The sequence below is a fragment of the Lithobates pipiens genome, unplaced genomic scaffold (genome assembly GCF_037356315.1).
Source record: "Lithobates pipiens isolate NorthernLeopardFrog02 unplaced genomic scaffold, aLitPip1_a1.2 Scaffold_18, whole genome shotgun sequence".
Lineage (NCBI taxonomy): Eukaryota > Metazoa > Chordata > Amphibia > Anura > Ranidae > Lithobates > Lithobates pipiens.
Window position 1 is genome coordinate 145760224 of NW_027507758.1, and position 11635 is coordinate 145771858.

The following is an 11635-nucleotide window of genomic DNA, read 5'->3' on the forward strand; positions in this document are numbered from 1 at the left end:
CAGGACCCTTTTTTTGGTCCGCAGCAGAATCGGATCGCATGGGTGTTCACACCATGCGTTCCGATTCCTGTCCGAGTTTGCAGATCGCACTGCGATATGCGAACTGATTTGGGGGTGTCATTAACGTTTCACTGACACTCCCAGCAGTCCGCATAGGGCAGTGTGAACTGTCGGCGGGAGGCATGCGATGCGGGAAAACGCCGCGGATTCGCGGCGTTCCCGCATCGCTCCAGTGTGAACCCAGCCTAAAAGGGAAAAAACAAAACAAACAAAAAACAGCATGTATGGCCAACTTTGGGAACAGTCATGTCGTTAAAATCATGAATCCTAATAACACCTGACCTGTCTTGTGGGCCAACATGAAAGTCTGAGACAGGACAAACTACAGAAATCTTGTACTGCTCTTATTGCAAAAAACTGTTACACTTTATCCTACACTGGTATTTTATCATAAGATCTAAGATCTTGAAACTTTCATAATCAAAAGAAAAATCAGAGCCCCAACCCCCCATTTGTAAATTTGAAAAATAAGAAAGAAAATGCGAAAGGACAAAAAATTTGAAATAATAACTACTAAATTTTAGGTATTGGAATTTCCTTTCAAATTTGGCTGTTAGCGAACGTAACAAATACGAATTTATGTGAAGTTACCAATTATCAGAAATAACTATTGTTGCATCTAAACAAATGGAACATAACGAATTAATAATAAAAAAAAAGTTTTTATTCTCATCAATTGGTTACATTCCATTTGTTTAGATGCAGCATTCGTTATTTCAGGTAATTCGTAACTTTGGACAAATTCTTATTCATCACGTTCACCAACAGCCAAATTTGAAAGGAAATTCCAATACCTATAAATTTAATAGTTATTATTATTAGTTAGTTATTATTTCTGATTGTCGAATTTTCGTTCTATTGAATCTTTGTTCTTATTTTCAAATTTCGGAAAAATCTGTTAAAGCGAGTTTTCGTTCATTCAAATATTTCCAAATTAAACAAATTTGTCAAATTTCGTTGAAAAAACGAATTTGGAACAAAATGAATTACATGTCTACTGAGAAGGAATATGCTGACAGGGGGGTGGAGCACATAGATCAGGGATATACAATTAGCAGACCTCCAGCTGTTGCAGAACTACAAGTCCCATGAGGCACAGCAAGACTCTGACAGCCACAAGCAGGACACCCAGAGGCAGAGGTATGATGGGACTTTTTGCAACAGCTGGAGGTCCACTAATTGCAGATCTCTGACATAGATCATAGATGAACATGCTGGAGTTACGGTTTCAGTACTTTATGCATCACTGACCATGAAACTAGTTTGCAAGTCAAAGGTTCTGACTTTCCCAATCTGCAAGCTCGCTGCAGATAAGTGACACAAAGTACAAAATCAGAGACAGCCAAGCAACCAACAATTAGAAGGTCAGCAATAACAGCTCTTTATTTCCCTTCGTATATTCACTTTAAATGTTTTTTTTTTAACCACTAGAGATCCGCGCTATAGCCGAATGACGGCTACAGCGCGGACCTGCTTTGCCGGGACGACGTCTATTGACGTCGTCCCGTGCACGAGCGGCCTGCGCGCGGCGCGCTGTGATCGGCGAGTCTACGAGACTCGCCTGATCACGGATCCGAGCAAGGGGGTCGATCCCGACCCCTTACCACGTGATCAGCTGTCAGCCAATGACAGCTGATCATGTGATATAATGGAGCCGGTAATCGGCTATTTTTCCTCCTCGCACTGACAGCGCGAGGAGAGAAAAAAAAAAGCCGATCACCGGCGGCCGTGATCGGGACATCAGTCCCGATCACAGCCAACTTATCAGTGCCCACCTGCCCCCTGCCAGTTATTAATAAAAGTGCTACCCATCAGTGCCCATAGTGCCATACATCAGTGCCCACAGTGCCACCTATCAGTGCCCACAATCTGCCTCAACAACAGTGCTGCACCTCAGTGCCACATATCCGTGCCCATCAGTGTCATCTACCAGTGTCACCTATCAGTGCCACCCATCAGTCCCATCTATCATTGGTACCCATCAGTGCCATCTTATCTATGCCCATCTTTGCCCATCAGTGCCGCCTTATCTGTGCCCATCAGTACTGCCTTATCTGTGCCTATCGGTGCCACCTTAACTGTGCCTATCAGTGCCCACCAGTGCCGCCTAATCAGCGCCCACCAGTGCCGCCTCATCAGCGCATTTCAATGAAGGAGAAAAATTACCTGTTGTTTGCAAAATTTTATAACAAACTATTAAACATGATTTTTTTTTTTTTTGCATCTTTTTTTGTTTGTTTAGCAAAAAATAAAACTCCCAGCTGTAATTAAATACCACCAAAAGAAAGCTCTATTTGTGGGAAAAAAAAATGATAAAAATTTCATTTGGGTACAGTGTTGTATGACCGCGCAATTGTCATTAAAAGTGCATCAGCGCTGAAAGCTGAAAATTGGTCTGGGCAGGAAGGGGGTTTAAGTGCCCAGTAAGCAAGTGGTTAAAGTAATAGTAGAACTAGAGCTCTTTTGGCCCTACTTCTCCAGTGGGTCACAAGAGTGCATTTTGTTCTGTATTCAGCTGACAGCAGGCTAAAGTCTGCTGTTGGCTAATGTCACTCAGCTGCTCCAGACTCTGGAGGGATCCTGACTTTAATGTCAGGATCTGCATAGTTGTTTAACTTGCAGCTGGCTCAGCCTGAACCATTTAAAATTTAAAAAATGTCCAGGTCACTCTACAACCACCAGTTTATCGAGCCCACTGAACCTGTGTCTTGTGCAAAAGAAGCCACCAAAATACACAATGCAAAAACAACCTTACCTCATGTCAGCAGTGACACAGCCAGTACCTTCCTACTTGCTGGACCCAGTGAGCCAGGACAACCTTCTACAGATCACCACCACCCCCCCTACATAGCCCCTGAGTCCTCACCCATTGGCAGGAGAATGGTGAAGCTGATTGGTGCATGGCTTCAAGGTTGGTTTCCTCCTTCTCTCCCTGTAAGCCATTGCTCCTCTCTCAGTTCCCGGAAAACATCACTCTGTAGGACATTGTTACAACACACACTGTGATCTCCACAACTGATTTTTTGAATGAAAAAAACTTTGAAAGGTTGTACTGCCAAGACAGTAGCGTGTGTAAGTGCAGCAAAATATGTCATGATGCTGTTTTTCTAGAGCACTGTATAATTGTAGGAGATGGGGGAGGAGCAGAAGACGACACAAGACGACATTTCCCCACTTGCCTGGGCACATTTCCTACTACCAAGGAAAGAGTTCCACAGCCCTGTATTTAAAAAAAGAAAATAACACAGAAATAAAAAAATACCATGTGTTATGGTATAGTGAACTGACACTAATGTCCCACATTACAGGTCTGTACCTACCAACCCAAGTCTTTTCTCATAGTAGCGACTAACATTTTTCCGATGCAGCTGAATTCATCTAAGCTTTAAAAAAGAGGGAGCTCAGTCTTGGATGGTCCTGTACATACCAGCAGCTACAAAGCATCTCTTACGTCATGCTGCCGCATGTCAAAATCATCATTTGCCTTGCCTGACGTTGTATTGAAGGAATATTACTCAACTGTCCCCAGAACACAGCGCGACCCATTACCCAGAAGACGCCGCATGGAGGAGAGAAGACAGAACATCACCGCGGAGGAGGAAGAGGCAGATTAGGATGATATGCCTAGCAACAGGCATTTCTGGTAAATTTTTTTAAAAAAAAGTATTTTTCATTTTTTTTTTTTTTCTAATTTTTAATGTACTTTTGTTTTTCAAGGTGGCCCTCCACTTTAACACCCCAAAAAAAGGTTAATTAAATCCACAAGTACTTTTTTTTTACCACTACTATTCTCAAATACTGGCTTTTAAAATGTGCAAATGCAGCAATTTAGAAATTGGATGAAAGGTTTAGCTCTGGGAAACACCTTTTGAAAGGTAAAAAGTGCATTTTATATAAAAGTATATAGATCAAACCAAAATGAGGGACAAATGAGGAGGAATGAGGCACATTGCTCCAAATCAGGGACAGTTGGGAGGTATGAGAGTGGGCAGATGACAGGTCTGTGTCTACTCTGCTTATGGACATGGCTTATGCTCTATGGACTGACGGCTGTCCGTTTACACCCGATTGCCCTCTGATCCGATCTGCCTACACTTTTTTTTAGCAAACCAGATCAGATTGGAGGCACGTCCATAGGGGTGAATTAAGGGTTCAGTCAGGTCCATCTGAAAAAAACTGACAGGGGGACCCGATCATAACCTTCGTGTGAAAGGGGGTCTTACTGTAGCATTGTTATCTGAATGATGTTAGTGTTGGTGAACGGTTTGAATTAGTAAAGAAAGGAATCAAAAATACCAGGATAAGATTAGGAGGCGTCAATTGCTAGTGATCGAACAACAATCCTTGTGATAACAATAAGCATGACAGGTCCTCTTTATTGGGAGGTCTCAGGGACGTTTTTAAGGCAGGGCAAAAGGGGCAGCTGCCCTGGACCTTGTCATTGTTGTGGGGCCCAAAGCACCTGCCTCATACTTGCCAACTATCCTGGTTTAAATTCCCTCATCCCTTGAGGTTTTAGTCCTGTACTGTGTCCCAATATCTCAGTGTGAAGTGCTGCTACTAATGCTGCCCAGCTCTGCCCTATTGTTGTGTACAGATGACTCACCTGCAGACCATGTGTTTACATGTAAATTATCGGCATTCATATGTAAATAGTGATGCCATTCATATGTAAATAGCGGCGGTCGGCGGCATTGATATGTATATCATGCCCCCCTGAGGTCATATCCACAGTAATCATGTGCTGTAACCTCTAGCAACTATTCAGTGAGCTGTAATGTGTGCTGTAACTTCTAGAAACCAGTCAGTGAGTGGTAATGATACACTCTAACCTCTGGCAACCAATCGCTGCCTGATCAGATTCAGTAAACTGATTTTGAGTCTACCTGCTATTTATTGTATGTCTCAGAGCAGGTGGAGAGAAAAACTGCATTGAGGGGGGGGGGGGGGGGGGGGGAATGTTTTGCCCAGGGTCCAATCAATATTAGAGACGGCCCTGGGAGGATCTAAGACCCCAGATTTCTCATCTGCCCTGAAAGCAAACCGAGATTGCTTTGATCGTATGCTTAACAAGCTGGTAACGGCTTGTAAACATCAAACTGAAAAACGGAAATTATGAAATCCTGATCACTTCTGGTTTCTTACATCACACAGGGGAGGAGATGTACCCCCCTCCCCTCTCAGAGCACAAACACACTCAGTGGGGGGGGCTTTATGCACCTGTACAAATGATTGAGAGGCTGTATAGCCACTTGGATCACTTCTACATGAAAGCCCATCACTGGCTGGAAAGTTTGATACAGATGCATCATCCTGGTATACCCCCTTCAACTCGATGTAAGGGTACGTCCTAAGGGGTTGAAGTGCTTAAAGCCAACATAAATTCATTGCAATCAACATTAACTATTTTTAATCCTTATGTTCCTAGCATTAGTAAATAAATAAGAAGGTATATTACATTTACAGTAGTACCTTGGATTACAAGCATAATCAGTTCCAGAAGCATGCTTGTTATTCCAAAGCACTTGTATATCAAAGCAAGTTTCCCCATAGGAATCAATGGAAACTCAGATAATTCCTTCCAGTGTCACTGCTATTGTATGCGGTACCGCATATGGCCAAAGATGGGGGGGGCGCCAGAGACATATTTGGAGACCACTTGGAGACACTCAGGAACAGCGCGTTTCTGAGTGCCACCTGCGCCCCTGCACCTCTGGCCAAATGCGGTACTGCACACCCCAGTGGCTTAAATTCTGCTTGTCTTGTGAGTTAACGCTCGCAAATCAAGTAAAAAAAACAAAACAAAAAAAAAAAACACAACAGTCTCGTATTGTGAAGCGCTTGTAAACCGCATTACTCGTAATCCGTGGTTTTATTGTACTTGTTTTACATCTCTTCAGTTTCTTCCTTGCCTAGGCCAAAGAGATGTCATACATCTTCATGGGCAATTTTTTTCTCTTTCACCTGGAGGGGGCTCTCTCAACTAAACACACCCTCCTGCCTGCATATCTGAGCTAAGGGCAGATGGATTCCAAGATTTAAATGCTACATTAATCTTCTGCCCTTACTCGAGATGACTGCAGCTAGAAATGCTAGGGGGTTGTTTTTCAAAGTGATTGCTCAACAAAATAAAGCATTTCACATAGATGGATGGATGGGAGAGCCCGCTTTGAACATTTTTCAGTTTGTGATGCTCAGAAACTGTTTAGATCCTCTTTAAAGTGTATTGAAACACAATAACAGAAATACTGCAAATTGATCAGTTTCCCTCACCTTTCAATGCCAGTGGTCACCAGGACCAATAAAAAGAGTGAATCTCCCCACCGGGGACACAGACAAAAATGAATACCTGACAGGGCTGCTAAACTTTCCAAATCCAAGTTTTTTTTTTTTTTACATTTTGTAATTTTGACGTTAGATACACCTAAAGGATTTCAAAACTAAGGTTGTTATCAACATGTAGCTGTGCTTGTTATGCCATTAATACAGGATTATAATTGTTTCCCTCTTTGTTCGTGACATACAAGGATATGTCACAATACTCATTTACATCTCACAAATCCTGGCAGTTAATTGCAGTGATGATTGTTTGCTGACAGGTATAGGAGGAACCATAATGACACGCACATTTCAAAAGACCTCGGAGAAATACACTCTTTCATCCTAGAAATGACTCAGGATTTACACACAGCCGTTCTGACTTTACTTGGTGGAACTTTCCGGAATTTCAAAAGTGTGCAAATCAAGAGCAGAAGTCACAAGATAAAAAGCAGGGGGGCACATGCATTTAAAATATAACTTTTAAAAAGAGGAACCTAAACCCACCCCCTTCATTTTTTGCCCCCTTATACCTCTATCACGAGGTTCTACACAAAACAAAATAGTCACACCTGCGGCGAGGCAAGTCGGAGACGCCTCGCCTCGCCTGCTGTGTGAACCGGCCCTAACGATCCAGCTGTGTTCTAAAGGGATCCGCTACTTCACACACAGCCCCATGCCGCCATCTTCTCTTGCCATCATCAGGGGGTTGCCTGTATCTTCTGGGGGTTCCTGCAGCTGGCCCCACAATGACGCGCATATGCCATGTCACTGGGGGACTTGCTGCAAAAAAAAAAAAAAAAAAAAAAAAAAAAGGGGACAGCTGCCCCCCCCATGACACAAAGTGGTGCTTGTGCAGTAAAGCACCCCACGGCCTTCTGGGATGTGACTTGAGTATCCCAGGAAGCTACAAGCAACTAAAAGGTCATTCTCATCTAGGCAAGAAACCTAGGAAGTGAGGGGAAAATGGCATTAAAAAAAAAAAAAAAAATGTATATATATATATATATATATCATACATACATACACACACACACACACACACACACGGGTTCTTCAAAAAGTTTATTTTTGTATATACTTTATTTTATTAAACTTTAATGGTATCCCAGTCTTAGTCCGTAGGGTTCAATATTGAGTTGGCCCACCATTTGCAGATATGGAGTGATGAGACCAAAATTGAGCTTTTTGGCCACAACCATAAACGTTACATTTGGAGAGGCGTCAAAAAGGCCTATGATGAAAGGTACATCATTCCTACTGTGAAACACGGAGGTGGATCACTGATGTTTTGGGGATGTGTGAGCTTCAAAGTCAAAATTGATGGCAAGATGAATGTGGTACTTTTTTATAAAAAACTGGAGGAACACTTGCATTCATCAGCCAGGAAGCTGCGCATGGGACGTACTTGGACATTCTAACATGACAATGATTCAAAACACAAGGCCAAGTCGACCGGTCATTGGCTACAGCAGAATAAGATGAAGGTTCTGGAGTGGCCATCTCCGTCTCCTGACCTCAATATCATTGAGCCACTCTTGGGGGATCTCAAACGTGCAAGTCATGCAAGACAGCCCAAGAATATACAGGAACTGGAGGCTTTTTACCAAGAGAAATGGGCAGCTTTACCATCTGAGAAGATAAAGAGCCTCATCCACAAATACCACCAAAGACTTCAAGCTGTCATTGAAGTTAAAAGGGGCAATATACGGTATTAAGAACTTAAAGAGGAAGTAAACCCTGATGGGTTTACTTCCTTTTTGTTTCCCTGTAAATGCAAAGCATAATGGACTACTATGCATCACATAGTAGCCCATTATGTGTCACTTACCTGACACAGGAGCCAGCGATGTCCCCGATTTCCTCGCCGGCTGGAAGCGTCCATCTTCCTTCCAGGGTCACGGACTCCGGCTCTGTGACTGGCCGCGGTCGCGTAACGTCACTCCTGTGTGTGTGCGCGCGAGAGAGAGAGCCGCCAATCACGGCATGCAGTTTAATGAAAACGGCACGCCGTGACCCTTCTAAAGTGCACATGCGCAGAATAAATCCTCGTACGGGGAATTATAAATATCTCCTAAACCATATAGGTTTAGAAGATATTTACAGCACCTACATGTAAGCATTAATCTAGGCTTACCTGTAGGTGAAAGGGTGTTGTAAGGGTTTACAACCACTTTAAACATTAAACTTTTGATCGGGTCATTTGGGTAGTTTCCTTTGTGATTATGATTTAAAAAGAGTAAACACAGTTGATTGATAATAAATGGCTTCAGCCAAACACTAACCATGAGTGAAAGAAAAGTTTTTCTATTATCATTCATATTCTCTGGCCAAGAAATCATAAATTCTGTCAGGGTATGTAAACTTATGAGCACAAAGTGAGAGGAGGGGGGGTAGGAGAGAAAGTGGGTGGGGATTGTGAAAGACTATTTTAGCTTTTTCTACCAGTTCATACAGCGCACACAGCCGCTGCATCTGTTAACGAAGATAATGGTTTGGACGGGCATGGTCCAAACTAAATATTTAATGTTCACTAAAAGTCAAAGATCTGCTTTAAAGTCAGTACCAAGGTCATGCCTGCACTGTGAGCTTGCTTTAACCCCTTGTTTACCATGCCCTTTTTTAAATGTGGGTTCATCCCACATTTAAATTTAAAGTGACAATAAACTCTGGTAAAAAACACAACAAACATTCTATTCAACTAAATAAAGTACTTTCTATTTATCTCAGCCGCTTCCAAAATCCCCAGATTCCATTTTTTTATGCTGCTGTTAGAGGGTGGCTATGTTTGCTCTTCGTGGTTCCACTGTATGTAGGAATGTAGCGCCCCCCGCTCTCTTGCTAGCTCCCAAAAAGGACTAGAGACTATGGGACTTGTAGTGTGCTTTTTACATTGGACACAACCAACATGCACTGCTCATATCAAAAAATAGAACTGAGGAGGAAAAAGGGAGGTTCAGAGCTCACAGAAGACATTACGAGAAGCCAGCAAAAAAAAAAAAAAAAAAAAAAAAAAAACACAGCAAGGGCTCATTAACAACTAAGATTGGGCTCCGGCGTGTTCGCACAGCCCACGTGCAGAGCCCGCCAGGAAGTCGGCACTGCGCTGATCACAGGCAGTGAGACATTGTCCTGATCTCTGCAGCCATGAATCACTGTGATTAGCGCAGCGCAGTCTTCCTGGCGGGCTCTGCGAACACACCGGAGCCCATCCTTATTCACAACACATGTGCAGTGGGGTGTGCTGCATTTTTTCTAACGTGCTGTAATGTGTTGGCATGCATTTTACATGAACCGTGTTTGTTTTTTTTGCCTTGATTTGTCCTGCCATGTGTTACATGTATGCTCTTTGAATGCATTTGAGCCCATTGCGTTGCATCATCAGTGCAGCCCATCTGTACCCAGCAGTGCAGCCAATCAGCGCCCATGCCCATCAGTGCAGCCAATCAGCGCCCATGCCCATCAGTGCAGCCAATCAGCACCCATGCCCATCAGAGCAGGCGATCAGCGCCCATCAGAGCAGGCGATCAGCGCCCAACAGAGCAGGCGATCAGCGCCCAACAGAGCAGGCGATCAGCGCCCAACAGAGCAGGCGATCAGCGCCCATCAGAGCAGGCGATCAGCGCCCATCAGAGCAGGCGATCAGCGCCCATCAGAGCAGGCGATCAGCGCCTATTCCCATCAGTGCAGCCGATCAGTGCCCATGCCCATCAGCGCAGCCAATCAGCGCCCATGCCCATCAGTGCAGCCAATCAGCGCAGCCAATCAGCTCCCATCAGTGCAGCCACTCAGCGCCCCTGCCCATCAGTGCAGCCAATCAGCTCCCATCAGTGCAGCCACTCAGCGCCCCTGCCCATCAGTGCAGCCAATCAGCTCCCATCAGTGCAGCCAATCAGCGCCCCTGCCCATCAGTGCTGAAAATTCTGCTTTGCAAACACGCTCTGTTGGGGGGGGTGTTTGCGGTGGTCACAAAAATTGCAAGGCTCACCAAGTACAAAAAAAAAAAGCCTAGAGAGAACCAATCACAGTGTAAGCCCATGTAAATAAAGGATAAGCCTCCATACATTCCGTTTTGGATACACTTTCAAACAAATAAACGAGACTAACGTTATACAAAATAAAAGGTATTTTTTTTTTTTTTAGTTATTGGTTGTAAATGGTTGTCAGTCAGTTGCAGTCCCTGGTGAAAAAGACAATAGCAGGTTTAGGAGAGGTCATTATTGGTGCCAGGCTCACTCACGCAGCATTTGTTTTGCAGCGACAGAAGTGCATGCGCAGTCCTAGAGCTGGCAGGGTAATCGCCATATTAGGTATTGGCCAATAGCAGACAGCCCAAGCATTGCCCGCACCGGGGTATTATACTCGCCTTTTCCTCTCTCCTTCCTGCACGTAGCTGTCATCGGTGATCACCTGCGGCCGGATAGGCCTCCGCTGCCTCAGCCCATCTCCGTCGTCCATGCTCCCGCTTCCACCAAGGGCACAAGACACAGCTGCAGCTAACGGGAGTGGATTGCCACGCCGGAGCCAATAGGAAAATACCTTTCATCAGTATCGACCAATAGGAATGCAGCCCTGGGCTGGCCACAGTGCCGCTGAACTCTTTTACCTCAGAGGGAGTGCTCGGGGTGAAGAGTGACATTTCAGTCAGTATTAACCCCTCTGCTGCCGAAGGTCTAGCCTACTCATATGAGTACATTGTATGAATAACAGAGCCCACAATTATATGATAATATACAAAAATCACATACGTCCTATACTTACATAATTTACAGGAATGACATGCCTGCTAAAATGACATATACAACCACCAATGAAATACAGTGAAAAAGTTATATGACCTATTGTACGCAATGTTTTTGGAAAAATATACACTTTATTGAATTTTAATGCAAAAAAAACACAATATATAGCCCAATTCTTTGTTTAAAATATAAAAGATGATGTTACGCCGAGTAAAAAGATGTCACGCTAACACGTCACGCTTTAAAATTGTGCACCCTCATGGAATGGTGCCAAACTACGGTAGTTAAAAATGTCCATAGGCAACACTTTATAAATTTCTAGGAAAGGGTATTTAAGATGCGGACGTCATGTGGGACGGTGTTCCGGTCCAGTAGGATGTACTGACTTCATGGTCCTGGTCCTCCTGACCAGCCCCCAGGAAGGCTATGGCCTGGGGTGCGGATCCACCTGATCTTGATGTGTCGGGGCTGGCTAGCCCGAGGCAAGGAAACTAAAGGAGGATTCTGAGGTGGTT

At 44.0% G+C, this 11635-nt stretch overlaps 1 protein-coding gene across 3 annotated transcripts in view; it reads right to left on the bottom strand.

Annotated features, from left to right (window-relative positions):
- The window catches only part of APMAP (adipocyte plasma membrane associated protein), a 40619-nt gene extending 29708 nt beyond the window's left edge, over positions 1–10911 (bottom strand). The window contains exon 1 of one of the 3 annotated variants that reach the window (XM_077486220.1): positions 10745–10911. In XM_077486220.1, coding sequence (XP_077342346.1) covers positions 10745–10836 — 92 coding nt within the window. In that variant the 5' untranslated portion in view covers positions 10837–10911. Of the gene's footprint in view, positions 1–2815; positions 2900–2926; positions 3068–10744 lie in introns of those variants that run through there. The other 2 variants (XM_077486221.1, XM_077486223.1) reach the window with 2 other exon arrangements.
- Positions 10912–11635: the final 724 nt, after the last annotated feature.